Source organism: Dama dama, chromosome 23, assembly GCF_033118175.1.
Source record: "Dama dama isolate Ldn47 chromosome 23, ASM3311817v1, whole genome shotgun sequence".
Classification (NCBI taxonomy): Eukaryota; Metazoa; Chordata; class Mammalia; order Artiodactyla; family Cervidae; genus Dama; species Dama dama.
In genome coordinates this window covers 59613948-59630701 of record NC_083703.1, presented here as the reverse complement: position 1 = coordinate 59630701, position 16754 = coordinate 59613948, and the positions used below count along the sequence as shown (strand labels likewise).

The 16754-nt window shown below is 42.3% G+C and overlaps 1 protein-coding gene across 2 annotated transcripts in view; it reads left to right on the top strand.

Annotated features, from left to right (window-relative positions):
* The first annotated feature begins 2906 nt into the window (after positions 1–2906).
* Positions 2907–16754, top strand: part of RTF2 (replication termination factor 2) — a 40800-nt gene continuing 26952 nt past the window's right edge. For both annotated transcript variants that reach the window (XM_061126951.1, XM_061126950.1), the window contains exons 1-5: positions 2907–3048; positions 7125–7219; positions 8361–8454; positions 10206–10345; positions 15058–15136. In XM_061126951.1, the coding sequence (XP_060982934.1) occupies positions 2980–3048; positions 7125–7219; positions 8361–8454; positions 10206–10345; positions 15058–15136 (477 nt within the window). In that variant the 5' untranslated portion in view covers positions 2907–2979. The remainder of the gene's footprint in view (positions 3049–7124; positions 7220–8360; positions 8455–10205; positions 10346–15057; positions 15137–16754) is intronic.

Here is a 16754-nt window from a genome sequence, read left to right as displayed (position 1 = left end):
AACTACAGCTGGGCTTCCCAGGTGGCTGAGTGGTAAAGAATCCACCTGCCAATGAAGGAGACAAGGGTTCAAACCCTGGGTCAGGAAGATCCCCTGGAGAAGGAAACGGCTACCCACTCTAGTACTTTTGCCTGGGAAATGCCATTGACAGAAGAGCCTGGTGGGCTACAGTTCATGAGTCACAAAGAGTCAGAGACGACTTAGCAACTAAAATAACAAACTTTAGCAAATTTTCCCGAGTGCTTATGGATAATTTTTCTGGGGAATAAGTCCAAAGTTTTCACCAAATTCTCCAACAGGTCCAATGACCCCAGAAAGGTTAAGGAATACTGATTTTTTTAATTGGCTGAACAGCATGTGAGATCTTAGTTTCCTGATCAGGAATGGAACCATGCTCTCTGCATTGGAAAAGCAGAGTCTTAACCACTGGACCACCAGGGACATCTCTAAGGAATACTGATTTTTGGTAGAAGATAATGGTTTTCTCTATCATGATTTCACTCCTCTCCTGCCCTTCAAGTTCACAGCTTGATCCAGGGATCAAACTTGTCACCAAGGATCCTCACAAGGGAATATCCTTTACCGTCTCATTCAACAAAGACAGTGGGAAGAAGCAGCAGATAACAGACCTACTTCCCAGTGTGGCTGGAAATGAAATACTCTAATGAAGTAAAGGCAGAATACAATGCCTGACAGCTCTCAACACAAACTAGTAGCTCCTGATGATAAAAATAAACCTGTACATTTTAGCTGTGTATAGTCTGCAACACAGAGTAGCTTAGAAACCAATATTCTAAAAGAGGAAACCAAGGGGGAAGGGAAAAAGCATCCAGCTGCCTGAACTTTAACGCCCGCATAGTCATTACTACTGGGTGTCATCAGTAGCTTTGGGGGGAGGAGGTGAAGGATCCTGGCATCTGTGGTTAGATGGGCATCATTTGAGAAAGCCCCTCCCTCACCTCCTTCCCCTTCTACTTCCCTGATGTGTGCCATGGACCCTAGACATCTGGCACATCTGAGCCTTAGGGTTGTCACTTGGATAGCAGAAGGCACTATACTCCCTACTAAGGTTGAGAGGACAGAAGGCAAAAATGCTTCCAACTCTCCCAGCATAGAATTACAGCTTGATAAAGAGCAGCTAATTTTGTTTATTTTGCCCCAGATGAATTTGGTGAGGGGTAGTTGTACTTGTCCGAAAAGAACACTGGTTTGAGAGTCTGTCTAAAGATTCTTTGTTTTTGCTATTCTGTTTTTCTGTCCACTGCTTTAAGAGAAAACTAGTCTTAGAACCCATCCCCAGCTCTCACTAGCTGTTTAACCTTGGACCAGTGCTTCTGATCTTTCCAGCCTTCTGTTTCCCTACTCTAGAAATGAGATTCTAGTTGAACGAAACTTTTTTAGAGTCTGCTGGTCAACCCTCTCGGAATGAATCTGTATTTTTTGGTTTATGGAGGACTGAAGACTCTTGCAGGCACTGAGAATGCAAGAGGGAGTAAAACAAAGTCCCTAGGGAGTTTACAGTTCTTGAGATGTTAATAAAAATAAATCAGGCGCCAATCAGAGACCAACTGATTAAAGAATTTTTCTTTTAATTCTCATTAATTGCAGTATCAGATAACTCAATCATCTAGCCCTTGAAGCTTTCCAATCCACATATACTGTATTTTCTGTTCCCAAGTGGGGAGCATTTTTAGTCTTTTTGTTTCATTTTGATCAAGGTGGAAACACCCAGTCATAAAGGGTCTGCTTTACTAGCAGTGGATAAGCTTTCCTCTAATATTTATAATAATTAAAGGAACAAATGGAAAGATGGTCAAGAGCATGAAAGCAGACAATCATGGATTTTAACAGGTTTTGCAAGGGTTTTGAGTTCTCATTATAGATATGATACAGCCTGTCTCTCAGAAAAGGCATGGAAACATCAGTGCACATTTTATAATTTTATCTGTCTGTTAATTATACCTGCTTTTTCCTTTGTTTTTAATTTTTTGTATGTGTGCTCAGTCGCTTCAGTCGTGTCCAACTTTTTGCAATTCTTTGGACTGTAGCCCGCCAGGCTCCTCTGCCCATGGGATTTTACAGGCAAGAATACTGGAGTCGGGTGTCACTTCCTTCTCAATGGGATCTTCCTGACCCAGGGATCTTCACGATCCTGTATCTCCTGTGTCTCCTGCATTGCAGGGAGATTATTTCCCACTGAGCCACTGGGGAACCTTTCAATTAAAAAAAAAAAATTTATCCTGGGCTTCAGGAGGCTGTGAATGAAATATATACATGTACAAACTGTGTGAACTCTTTCATGTATATACAATATGCATGGCAGTATCAGAAAGTTTAAGGCCATATAGAATCTTACTCCCGCACAATCTCAGTTAACATTACTTCTTTGTTGTGAGTGCTTCGATCACAACCGACGCCCAGTAAAAAGATACGTTCTCTTTTAGACACATAAACGTTAACTGAAATGGTGGATCCATCCCTATTCATCGTTAATTGCACTAACAAAATTCAGTCTTTTCCTCCACACGGTACCAGCCTAGGGATGTCTGCCCACAGTCAGAAAGGCTGGGGTGGGATGGGGCCCAAAACACGGCTGCTGCTCCTGAGTCGTCCCCACCCGCGCCGCCCCGGAAGGGTGGAAGAACGATTAGGCGGATGCAGCAGGAAACCCACGTCCAACTGAAAGATGAAGGGACTGGCTGCAGCCGGAGAGTGGGAGTACGCTCTGCGCGTTGCTTGCACCAAGACCCAGCTTTCGCTTTGCAGCGCCCCCGCTGCGGGGCCACGCCCAGCGCCTAGCGACGCTCTCCATAGCAACCAAGACGCGGCACAAGCCCTTCCCACCCCGCCCCGCCCCGCCCCTCCGCGTGGAGACTGGCGTATTGTGTCATTGCGGTGCGCCGGAAGTGAGTGCTACATTCGCCAGGGACTCCGGAAGTTGCTGCGGTAGGTGATTGCTCTGGACTCTGTCGGCTTGCGATGGGTTGCGACGGAGGAACAATCCCTAAGAGGCATGAACTGGTGAAGGGGCCGAAGAAGGTTGAGAAGGTGAGTTACGTGGGCCCAGTGGGGCCTAGAGGTGGTGCGGCCTGCGAACTCTCCCAGGAAGCGAAGCGGTGTGGGAGGAGGAGCTAGCGGGTTTCCACATACAACCGTGCTTATTTATCCCTTTCGGAGAACTCAAAATTAACCACAGTGTTAATAAGGGACCTTTATTGACTGCGGGCTGTTGCCGTTCATCCGACAGTACGCATAATATGGGGTGTCTCATGTAATTTTCAAAACAGCCTTACGGGTATATACTTTCAGAAGCCTCACTTTTGAGACTTGGAAATTGAGGCTCAGGAGGAGAAAGTTGCAAAGCTAGTAAGTGGCAGAACCAGGATTTGAAGTTTGTCTGCTGCTAGTAACAGTGATACAAATGGTCGCTGTTTATTGAGTTCTGTACACGCTAACTTCGTTTTCTCAGTGAAGTCTTCTCAAACTGTTACCTTTGAGGTCAGGGCATCCACTTAAAAAGTAACCACCGTGTACACTGCGTTCAATTTGATTACTGTTGGTCTCAGAGGGTGGTTGGGCTTCGCTGATAGCTCAGTTGGTAAAGAATCCGCCTGCAATTCAGGAGACCGCGGTTCGATTCTTGGGTCGGGAAGATCCCCTGGAGAAGAAATAGGCTACCCACTCCGTATTCTTGGGCTTCCCTTGTGGCTCAGCTGGTAAAGAATCCTCCTACAATACAGGAGACCTGGGTTAGGAATATCCCCTGGAGAAGGGAAAGGCTACTGAACATTTCCCAGTGTTCTGACCTGGAGAATTCCATGGACCTTATAGTCCATGGGGTTGCAAAGAGTGGGACAGGACTGAGCGATTTTGACTTTAACTTTCAGAGGGTGATAAGCTCCTGGGGGCTGAGGCCACACCTTTTCCCCCTCCTCAACTAGCACTATAAATACGGTAGATAAACGCAGGTTTGAATAATCCGTAATTCTCAGCAATGATTGAGCAAATTACGTATTATAATTTCCCTGCTTTTGTTGTTGTTCAATCGCTAAGTCGTAGGCTACTAACAGGGAAATTGAGTCAGTAACATGACCAAGATAACACAACTGTTAGGTAATGAAGCCAGGATTCCCATCCAGTTATTCAGGATTTCAGAGTTAGCACCAGTGATTACTTTTTAATAATAGAAGGTGTTTAAAGTACCTAATATTAATACAAGTAACTGCCACACTGGGTGGTCCACATGAGTCTCCAGTCAGTAGCCAGAGAAGTCTTTAAGGAAATTCCATGTATCACTACTGTATTTAAATCACTACTGTATTTAAACCCCGTCAGTCATTTCCCATTATATTCAGAAAAAAAGTCCCACAAGACCCTGTGTGCTCAGACAGGATGTGATCTGTTTACCTCATCTTCTGCCCTTCTCCAGTTCTTTTATTCTGTTTCAGCTCAAAGGCCTTGTTCCTCAATCTGGAGTTTAATTTCCTCAACCTGATATGTTCTTCACTGAGACAATCATATCATTTGGTGGTTTTTTTTTTAAGCATCAGTTAATTCTTTACTGAAATGTCATCCCAGCCCACCGTAGCCAAAATACATCTCTCTTCTGATCACTGTATCCTCTTCTGCTGCTTTACTTTATAGTGCTTATCACTATATTTATTCATTCTTTGTCTATTTCTTGTGTAGACAGGGACCATGTATGTGTCACTTCTGTGACCCCTGTGATGTGTTTGCCACACAGTCAACTTCCAACAAATGTATATGGAATTTGAGAGTGAATGAACACCCACGGTGATGGCATGTGCCCTCTGATCACAGCTACGTGTGCAGAGATTAATGCTTGGTAGCTACCACTTGTGTGAGCGAGCTTTTACCCAAATAGTATTTAGCTCGGTTTTGTTACCTTGAGCCCAGAACTGAAGAGGAGTAGCTTATTGACAGGCTTGGCTAAGAATAGATGTCAGAAGGGGAAAGAAATGAAGAAAGGGTGATCTGAAACAACTAGAGTACTCAGGCAGGGTGGATTTTTATTATCCTTATTCACTCAACAGATACGTATTAAGTGCTTACAATATACACTATTCTAGGCCCTGGGGATATAGCAGTGAACAGAGTCCAGCCCTTGTAGAGCTTGCATTTCAGATAGGTGTATAATAACATTTGTCGATCACATATGTTTGATTTGTATGTATGTTTGATTTGACCCAAGACATTCCTCAGGTTTAAGACCTTGGGTGGACCAAATTTTAAATTGGGAAGGAGTAGTTCCTTCCCTGTCCCCAACTCTCCCAGGCGGTTGTTTTGAAGCAGTGAAGGACTGTGGTAAAGCAGGTGGGGGATCTAAAAAGTAGATACTAAACTTGCCTAATGTAGCTTTTTAAATCTACAAAAAGTATAGTACATCAGCTTCACTGGTGACGAGTCTCTCTCGGGGCTCTCTACAGTGTGGCTGATGATAAGAGCTATTTAAGATGCCGAAATGTAGCTGTTGGATCTTGGGACCGAATAAGACAACATCTGCTGTAGTATGGTGGGGTTTTTATTGTTTGTGTGTTTGGTTTTGTTTTAAACTATAGAGGGGAAGGACACATTTATCTAGATTAACAGATACTAACTACTATACATAAAATCAGGATGAGATGGTTGGATGGCGTCATTGACTCAATGGACATGAGTTTGAGCCAACTCTGGGAGATAATGAAGGACAGGGAAGCTTGGCGTGCTACAGTCCATGGGGTCACAAAGAGTTGGATGTGACTGAGCGACTGAACAACAAATACATAAAATAGATAAGCGTATCTTGTAACAGCCTATAATTGGACATAATCTGCAAAAACCTCAAATAACTATGCTGTACACAATATTGTATATAAACTATACTTCAATAAAAATAAATAATATAAAAGTTATACAAAATAATACAAATGTAATAGAGAGTAGCGATTAAAAGCATGGTCTTTAGAGCCCGCCTGCCTGACTTTTTATCTTCACTCCTCTGCTGGAGTGTGTGACCTTGACACGCAACCTAACTTGGTACCTCAGTTTCCTCCACTACAAAGATAAGAATCCTAACTCATAAGTTTTTATGAGGGCTAAAAGATGCTGAAGCTGGAGCTCCAATCCTTTGGCCACCTGATGCAAAAAACTGACTCACTGGAGAAGACCCTGATGCTGGGAAGGATTGAGGGCAGGAGGAGAAGGGGATGACAGAGGAGGAGATGGTTGCATGGCATCACCAACTCGATGGACGTGAGTTTGAGCAAGCTCCAGGAATTGATGAACAGGGAAGCCAGGCGTGCTGCAATCCATGGGGTTGCAAAGACTCAGACACGACTGAGCAACTGAACTGAGAAGACTTACGTCACAGAAACTGTCTAGCACAGTACCTGGCACACAGTAAACCCTTAAATAGTTCCTGCAAAAATTAAATTTGAGGGAATTTAAATTCTTTATTTTTTCTTCCCTTTTTCCCCCCAAGTGTGCCATCTTGTTACATTATTCAGGTTTAACATTTTAGGAACAGTAGGGTGGGACATGGGATATTAAATAGGTGGAAATATCATTTGAGGGCTTTGGAGGGTCTCTGATCTGAATCTTTAGAGTGTGGATAGTGACTTGATAGGCCTCGTAGTGAGTACTCTGCAAAAAACGTTTCTGTTAAATGGGTGATTTTTGTAAGGAATTATACAGTCTTTGTGCTGAGCTTCTTTTTTGTTTTTAACGCCTGTCTTCTCAATTCTTTGCCCTTAAATTCTGCTACAACAACTTTGGAGCCGTTCCCACTGTTAGAAATCAACCTGTACTGCTTGTTATTTCTGTATGAGCTTCCTAGTTTACTATTAGGATATAAATATTAATATTTATATGTAATTGACATAAGCAATTTAGTGACTTGGTGTACCTTTTTTGTACACATCATATATAGAGAGGCCTTTATTTGACATACTGTTGATTACTTGTGACTTTTTAAATCCCAGCTTCGTGTGTCAGTAATTTGATTTAAAAAACAAAAATCATCACAGCGTGGTATTACTGAATAAGCCTTTATATGTAGAATTCTGTGGAGCGTGTGTCTTTCAAAGAAGAAAATTAACTGAAAGGATTTTTTTTTCTCTTCTCAGGTCGACAAGGATGCTGAATTAGTGGCCCAGTGGAACTACTGTACTCTAAGTCAGGAAATATTAAGACGACCGATAGTTGCCTGTGAACTTGGCAGGTAGAGTTCCTTCACTTAATGGAGACGAGTTTTTATTACATGGTGTTAAAAAGAATTTTAACATGTAAATGCAGTTCTTGATTCATCAGATGTGAGTGATCTCAAGCAAATTTGTGAAGCCTGGGTTGTCATTCCCTGTCTCAGAGCATACTTCTGCACTTTTCTCTTCAGTTTGGTTTGTTTAATCCATGGGTTGAAAACTCAGGGGCCAATAGGAGGTAGCTAAGTTACAAACATAAATGCATGAAGGACCCATGTGGGATCAGTAGGGCATGGTGAGGACTGGGTGAACTGGAGAGTTCATGTTCCCTGTTGTTCCAGTGGTTAAGACTTGTTCTCACTGCTGAGGGCCTAGGTTCAGTTCCTGGTTGGGGAACTCAGATCCCACAGGCTGCATAGCAAAAAAAAAAAATAATAAAAGGCAGCCGCTATCCAATTCCAGCTTGTTGTTAACATTTCAAGAAGGTAGACTGATTCCAGAACATCTGATATTTTTCCCCCCAGGGAAAGTTGAAAATGTATACTTTAATTATTTTTTAAAATAATTTTATTTATTTATTTATGGCTACGCTGGATCTTTGTTACTGAGCAGGCTTTTCTCTGGTTCCAGCGACAGGGGGCTACTCTCTAGTTCCAGTGCACAGGCTTCTCATCGTGGTGGCTTCTCTTGTTGTGGCACACAGCAGTGCTCAGGCTTCAGTGTTTGCGGCACAGGGCTCAGTAGTTGAGGTTCCCAGGACCCAGAGCACAGGCTCAGTAGATGTGGCACACTGGCTTAGTTGTCCTTTGGCAGGTGGGATCTTCCTGGATCGGGGATTGAACCCGTGTCTTCTGCGCTGGCAGTCAGAGTCTTTACCACTGAACCACCAGGGAAGCCTGAAAATGTTTTATGTTAAATTTCCCAATTTAAAAAAATCCTGGTTTGGGTCACATTCAGTCCTCTGACTGCCAGTCTCCATAGCCCTTGATTTAAACTGGTTTCTTTCTTTGTATGCTTTGGATTAAATTTACTGTTTTAGGAGCGTGAGGACATTTCTGTTATCAGACGTCAGTGACTTTGGATTGTACTCAGTGTAGTCGTCTCCTCTTGGATGAAGGTTGATTGTTGCCAGAATGTCCTGACTGATCTTTATTGTTGCAGACTTTACAACAAAGATGCAGTCATTGAGTTTTTATTGGACAAATCTTCCGAAAAGGCTCTTGGGAAGGCAGCCTCTCACATTAAAAGCATTAAGGTAAGACAGGTGATTCTGAAGTGCTCTGGGGGTCTCGGTGGTTAAGGTTTATTGTGTAGAATTCATGCGTGTTTTAGACTGAACTTGGAAATTGGAATTCCAGTCCCATCCAGCCGTCTAATAAAGGTGTAATTTAGGACAGGTCACTTAAAGTTCAAGCCAGAAGTCCCCATACCTGTACTTAACTGTGTTATAAATCTCTGGTGACTTAATGTGTGTGAGAGAGCTTTAAAAATTCTCAGTGTGCTGTATAAATGTTAAGAGGCATAATTTTTTAAGTTAAAACTCAGCTACTTGAAATTTTTTATTTAGAAGACACTTTTATACAATTAGAGATTTTTATAGATAGATCACTTTTCAGTCATTGTGGTTATCTCCTGCTGATTAGATGTTCTGATTGACACATTTCTATCACAGAAGTGGAAAAACAAGTTTTTTAGTAAAGGAACTTTGTTGAGAAGACAAAATCTTTCAAATCTGGTCAGTTGGAGAAAAATCAAAAAAGTAGTGAAGAATCTGAGAACTGCAAACTTGTCAGACACTTCATCTCACTTTGTGTGACTTCATCTCACTGTGTGTGACATGTTGAGGCCTCATGGCTTGTCAGAGGGTTGCTTAAATCAGAGCCAGAACCCTGACTCCCAGGCTGCGGCTTTGAGTTTTTTCCTTCTCCTCTTTCTTTTTTAAGTTTTTAGCCTATTACTATAATAGGCATTTTGTTTGAGTTTTTGGGGGGTAATAAAAGGATACAGGGATTTGGAATAGTTCATTTCAGACAAATTAGTAATTCTGAATTATGGCTGATGGTCATGCTGTGGAGATATCCATGTCGATTTTTGTCATCATTTCCTTGAGAAGAAAATTTATTTCTCAAAAACCCACAGTAGCAGAATTACCTTATCTCAAAAATGTGATGACCAATGAAATTAACTTATACAAGTCTGTACTTACAATATATAATGTATGTGGTTGAACTTTTAATTTTAATGCAAAATATTTTTTTCTAAGAACTCATAACTCTATAAAGACAGAAGGATTCAAATAAAACAATGCAAAACTGATGATTACTGTAATTAATAATCCACAAATACCCTGAGCAAAGAACCTAATGAACACACACCAGCTCTCAAGCAAGAAGTTGACCGTTTGTGTGGTGGCTTTCCTTCCGACGTGCTCAGCTGCTCCCTAGAGTTGAAATCAAATTGGTGCCGTTAATTATGAAGAAATGCTTCAGATGCTAAAGTGAGGCTGTTAAGTCACTCCTTGTAAAATTGAATTTTGAAAACCCAAATAACTGGGTCTAGGAATATGACAGTAATATCCAGCTGATAGCCTGCCTTGGACTCATTAGACCGTGGTCTCACAGATGTTACTGTCTCTTCAGCTATTAAATTAACATGGCAGGTCAGTAATATGAACAGCCTGACTGAGGCTTCATTAGCCAGGAAAACAGGTGTTCCTTTCCAGGGGATACTGTTACGAAGCTTTCTTCTCTTAGTGGGATAAATTTTCATGTCCAAAGTTCCTTTGCCTTATTTAGCAAAATGCTAGTAAAATAGAAACTAATAATTTGCTAGACAGTGCATTTAAAAAATCTTGTTTTCTATCACAACTTATGGTTTAATTTCATTTCTGTGTTAATTGATGCGAAAGGAAAGTAGAAAAAGAGGTTTGGATGGGAAGGGACTAGAACAATAATTAAGGCTAAGGATGATCCATTTGTCAAAGGAATTTTTGATGTTTTTTCACAGAATGTGACAGAACTGAGGCTCTCTGACAACCCCGCCTGGGAAGGTGATAAAGGAAACACTAAAGGTGACAAGCATGACGACCTCCAGCGGGCACGTTTCATCTGCCCTGTCGTGGGCTTGGAAATGAATGGCCGACACAGGTAGGTAGTCAGTGTGGACAGGTGACGTGGACTGTGGGTAAGTAATCCCAGGGCTGTTATGAACTATGCTGTAGCTTCATAATCACACTGGTTTCTCAAAGGTGTCTTTTGGTTAGGGAAGCGCTCCAGCCAATCTGGAATGTTCTGGCACATCTGTACATGGCCGTCTAAGAGACATATGTACAGGAGAGTCTGAATGGAAATTGTTTAGGCCTCTCTTAAAGTTTACATTTAGTGGGGACCTTGTGAGGTGATGGGTATGTTAACAAGCTTGTTTGCGAGGATTATCTTAACATATACATATAGCAGATCATCAAGTTGTACACAAATATATACAATTCCTGTTTGTCAGTTATACCTAAATAAAGCTGAAAAAAAGAAAAGTAAATAAAATGAAAGGCCAAAGTTCACGAGAGAGATTCTGAGGAATGAGATTTGTAACTAACCTTGTTCTGTGTGTGTGTTGTATACATACACAGTATTTTGAGGTGAAGTTCGTAACGTAAAATTGATCGTGTTAAGGTGTATGTTTCAGTGGCATTTAGTATTGATCCAGTCAGAGCTGTGCAGCTGTCACCTCCATCTAGTTCACAAACCCCCCACCCATTAACCAGTCCCTCCCCATTCCTCCCCCTGCCTCCATAGAATTACACACTATGTGACCTTTTATATCTGATTTCCCACTTCTTTTTAAGAAAACCGTGGTTCACCCCAAAAGAGGAACTTAGCAGAGACAGTCTCAGCTCTGGGGTCTAGAGCAGGGGTTACCTGCAGTACGTTGCTCCGATTGTGGTTTACCCTAGATTTTCTTTTCACTTGCTAGTTAATCTCTTCTCCTTTTTCTCTTCTCAGTTCATTGAGCTTTGCCTGTTTTGGCTTTTCCCTGGTGCTATTTGTAGGACCTCCACACTAGAAAATTGATTTTGGGGTTAGTTTGTATATTTAACATACAAAACGAAGTAGGTCAAAGGCTAACAAGAGTTTTGCCAAGAGAACGCACTGGTCATAGCAAACACCCTCTTCCAACAACACAAGAGAAGACTACACATGGGCAGATTGATTATATTCTTTGCAGCCAAAGATAGAGAAGCTATCACAGTCAGCAAAAACAAGACCAGGAGCTGACTGTGGCTCAGATCATCAACTGCTTACTGTCAAATTCAGACTTAAATTGAAGAAAGTAGGGAAAAACCACTATACCATTCAGTTATGACCTAAATCAAATCCCTCATGATTTTACAGTGGAAGTGAGAAATAGATTCAAGGGATTCCATCTGATAGACAGAGTGCCTGAAGACCTATGGACGGATGTTCATGACGCTGTACAGGAGGCAGTGATCAAGACCATCCCCAAGAAAAATGCAAAAAGGCAAAATGGTGGTCTGAGGAGGCCTTAAAATAGCTGTGAAAAGAAGAGAATCGAAAGGCAAAGGAGAAAAGGAAAGATATACCCATTTGAATGCAGAGTTCCAAAGACTAGCAAGGAGAGATAAGAAAGACTTCCTCAGTGATCAGTGCAAAGAAATAGAGGAAAACAGTAGAATGGGAAAGACTAGAGATTTCTTCAAGAAAATTAGAGATACCAAGGGAACATTTCATGCAAAGATGGGCACAATAAAGGACAGAAATGGTATGGACCTAACAGAAGCAGAAGATATTAAGAAGAGGTGGCAAGAATACACAGAAGAACTACACAAAAAAGATCTTCATGACCCAGATAACCATGATGGTGTGATCACTCACCTAGAGCCAGACATTCTGGAATGCGAAGTCAAGTGGGCCTTAGGAAGCATCACTACGAACAAAGCTAGTGGAGGTGATAGAATTCCAGTTGGGCTGTTTCAGATCCTAAAAGATGATGCTGTGAAAGTGCTACACTCAATATGCCAGCAAATTTGGAAAACTCAGCAGTGGCCACAGGACTGGAAAAGGTCAGTTTTCATTCCAATCTCAAAGAAAAGCAATGGCAAAGAATGTTCAAACTATTGCACAATTGCACTCATCTCACATACTAGCAAAGTAATGCTAAAAATTCTCCAAGCCACGTTTCAACAGTACGTGAACCGTGAACTTCCAGATGTTCAAGCTGGATTTAGAAAAGGCCGAGGAACCAGAGATCAAATTGCCAACATCCATTGGATCATCGAAAAAGCAAGAGAGTTCTGGAGAATCATCTACTTCTGTTTTATTGACTATGCCAAAGCCTTTGACTGTGTGGATCACAACAAACTGTGGAAAATTCTTAAATAGATGGAAATACCAGACCACCTGACCTGCCTCTTGAGAAATCTGTATGCAGGTCAGGAAGCAACAGTTAGAACTGGACGTGGAACAACAGACTGGTTCCAAATAGGGGAAAGAGTACGTCAAGGCTGTATATCATCACTCTGCTTATTTAACCTATATGCAGAGTACATCATGAGAAACTGTGGGCTGGATGAAGCACAAGCTGGAATCAAGACTGCTGGGAGAAATATCAATAACCTCAGATATGCAGAGGACACCACCCTTATGGCAAAAAGTAAAGAAGAGCTAAAGAACCTCTTGATGAAAGTGAAAGAGGAGAGTGAAGAAGTTGGCTTAAAGACTCAACATTGAGAAAAGGAAGATCATGGCATCAGGTCCCATCACTTCATGGCAAATAGATGAGGAAACAGTGGAAACAGTGACAGACTTTATTTTCTTGGGCTCTAAAATCACTTCAGATGGTGACTGTAGCCGTGAAATTAAAAGACGCTTGCTCCTTGGAAGAAAAATTACGACCAACCTAGACAGCATATTATTCTTGGGCTCCAAAATCACTTCAGATGGTGACTGTAGCCGTGAAATTAAAAGACGCTTACTCCTTCGAAGAAAAATTACGACCAACCTAGACAGCATATTAAAAAGCAGAGACATTACTTTGCCAACTAAGGTCCATCTAGTCAAAGCTATAGTTTTTCCAGTAGTCATGTATGGATGTGAGAGTTGGACTATAAAGAAAGCCGAGCACTGAAGAATTGATACTTTTGAACTGTGGTGTTGAAGACTCTTGAGAGTCCCTTGGACTGCAAGGAGATCCAATAAGTCCATCCTCAAGGAATCAGTCTTGAATATTCATTGGAAGGACTGCTGCTGAAGCTGAAACTGCAATACGTTGGCCACCTGATGCGAAGAACTGACTCATTTGAAAAATCCCTGATGCTGGGAAAGATTGAAGGCAGGAGGAGAAGGGGACGATAGAGGATGAGATGGGTGGATGACATCACTGACTCGATGGACATGAGTTTGAGTAAGCTCTGGGAGTTGGTGATGGACAGGGAAGCCTGACGTGCTGCAGTCTATGGAGTCACAGAGAGTCAGACATGGCTGAGCGACTGAGCTGAACGCTTGTTTCCATAGGGAATGTTTCTGTAGGAGAAATTCAGAAGAGTGATGCTTTACCCGATGCCGCCAGTTGTCCTCCTGAAATGCTGTAGTGTGTCATACCCACCCACCCACAAATGTGCCTGTTTCCTCAGACAGTGTCCAACTGGTCACCTTCAGACTCTTTCATTACTGCCTGATCGGTAAAACAGTATGTGTCTTTGTTTGAAATGCATTTCTGTAATTAATAGATGGGGGTTAAGCATCTTTTATGTGTTCTGATGTTTATGTTTCTCTTGTCAACCACATGTTAAGGCCCTTGGCCCGTTTTTCTGTATTGTTTATTATTGCTTTTAAAGACTATTTTGAATATTCATAAACTCTGAATCTTGGGACTTCCCTGATGGTCCAGTGGTTATGACTGTGCTTCCAATACAGGGAACCTGGGTTCAATTTTTGGTTGGGGAACTGAGATCCCACATGCTGCATGTAGTGGCCAAAAAAAAAAAAAAAACTATGAATCTCATATATATTTAAAATGTTTTCTCCCTGAGTTCCTATTCTGTCTTTTGACTTCTGCAGAGTTTTTTAAAAATGCATTTATTTATTTTTATCATTAGTGTTTTTTCCAAAAGATTATTGCAAGGAGGTGGGAGTGGAACTGTGGCCTGTGTTTGTGGTTTCAATTTCAATATATGGGGTTCTTCTCTATCTGAAAAGTAGAGCTTTCCCTAAATTTGTATGAATTTTTATAAGAATTTTTCTTACAAAATGAAGAAGCAGTTACCTTAGGACACACCTTGCTTTCACATGCACAAAATAAATAGGGATAAAGGCCTGATGCTCACAGACATAATTCAGAGCTGTGGCAGCTTGATGCTGAGATGGTGAATGTAGTTAGCTGGAAGGAGTTTGGAGTGCAAGCTACCTATATAATAGCTCTCTGCAACAACAAACACTGATGCTATTTTCTACTTTTTTGCCTTGTTTCATAAAAGCAAAAATTCAGTTTGAGTTTCTTTCCGTTAGTAAAAATAGGTGTTCATGTAGGTCTTTTGAAAAAATGAAAGTGTAGGTCTTTTGTAAAGAATGAAGTAGTCTTAAAAAAAAAAAAAAAAAGAATGAAGTTGTCTAAAGCAGACTTTTAAAAAGTCGGGGGATACCTCATGTGTGGGTCTGTACTTATTTATTTATTTAGGACACACTGACTTTTTTTTTTTTTTTTTTTTTAAGGGAATCAGATATAACCGTTTTTCTCTTTGTGGTTCTTGGCCTTTGTGTAAACAGAATAAATATTAATCGATAATGTGGGTGGTAATTTTTAAGTTGTTACTTAAGTCATTCTCCATGTTGTATTCTCTCTCCAGGTTTTGCTTCCTCCGGTGCTGTGGTTGCGTGTTTTCTGAGCGAGCCCTAAAAGAGATCAAAGCAGAAGTTTGTCACACGGTGAGTTGTTGACATCATTTGTTCCTTCTCAATAGCTGAAGACATCAGATGGTTTGGGCTCCCTCCCTCCTTGTGTCATTTCAGCATCTTTCAATTCTTTCTGAGACATGGATCTCATCAGTTGCTTCTCTGCATAAAACCCTTCCATCCCCATCCTTGCTTTGAATCCATCTTCCATCCCCTCCTTGGAGGTAGAGACTCAGACCACCTCTGGTGCGTGTCCCTGCCCACCTGTCCTCTCTGGTGCCTTTATTCCTTCTAGCGGGTGGAGGCCTCCTCCCAGAACCTTAGTTCAGAGCCGTTGCTTCCTGTGTGAACCCAGCCTCCTTCCCCATTCTTTGGGCACCTGGTTATCCCACAGATCTCATCAGAATGTACTTGCTGGTTGTGTGGTACTTTTCCCATTGGACTATGAGAGTTTCTTCTTTCTCATTTTCTTTTTTTTTTATAAATAGGACTTTATTTTCAGAGCGGTTTGACGTGCATAGCAGAATTAAGAGGAAAGTAAAGGGTTTCTCACAGACCCTCTACCCCCATATGTGCACGGCATCCCCCTGTATCCACATCCGCACCAGTGGTGTATTCGTTCCAGTTAATGAACCTATCTTGATCCCTCACCATCACCTGAGTCCCCTTTACGTTAGGGTTCATGCTTGGCAGTGAGCATTCCTTGAGCTGGGACAAGTATGTAATGATGTGTGTCTGTCACTGCAGGCTCACACAGTATATCTTCACCGCCCTCACCATCCCCTGTGCTCCACTGGTACATGTTTGAAAGTGGGAGCAGGGCTTGTCTGTCTCTCCACCCTTGCCTTGTTCTGTCCAGGCATATTGCATGTCCTCCGTAGACACTCATACTCGTGAGCACACATGTGATGTAAGAGTGCCCGCTCAGCTCACATGAGAGGGTGCAGAGGACTTTGCTCTCTGGGATTGCCGCGCAGCCTAGGACCTCTGTGTCTTGGTGTTCCGCCTCTCCGTGAAGAACCTGGCATTTATTTTAATGTCATGGATGCCAACAACTGACTGCATTTTCACCCATATTAGCTCTGCTTGGGTTTCCTTAGGCTTCGCAGGATGGTTTCTCCCTGTTGTGAGTTATTCTCTGATTCAACAGCTTTCATAAGACAGCTGTCATGGGCCAGCCCCATCCTGGCAACTGTGGAATGGGGTACACGGTAGGTAAGATTGATTCAGTCCCTGCCTTCATGGAGCCCACTTTCTAGTTGGAGAGACATTCAGATAAATGAGCAAGGTAATGCTGATTGTGATAGTGGCCAGGAAGGAAATGCAGAGGCCGAGGTACCAGAGGGAGGAAGGCTTCCCAGTGGTCAGTGGAGGCGCCTCTGCAGGTTTGAGTTAAGACCTGAGGGCAGGAAGGACCCCGCTGAGGAAGGTTTGCGCCTAAGCTCAGAAGTGGCAGAGGATTTTGCTAGTTGAAGGAACAGAAAGTGTGGTGGAGGGTGGGGACGGGAGAGGAGAAGTGGGTGAGGTGGAGGGTTAGGCAGGGTTCACCTTCCGTAGGCCCGGGTGGCCACGCGGGGGCTTGTGGATTTTATCCTCAGAGCAGTGGGAAGCTGGGGGCAGCTTCCAGCTAGGCTGGATGACTTTAGTTTCA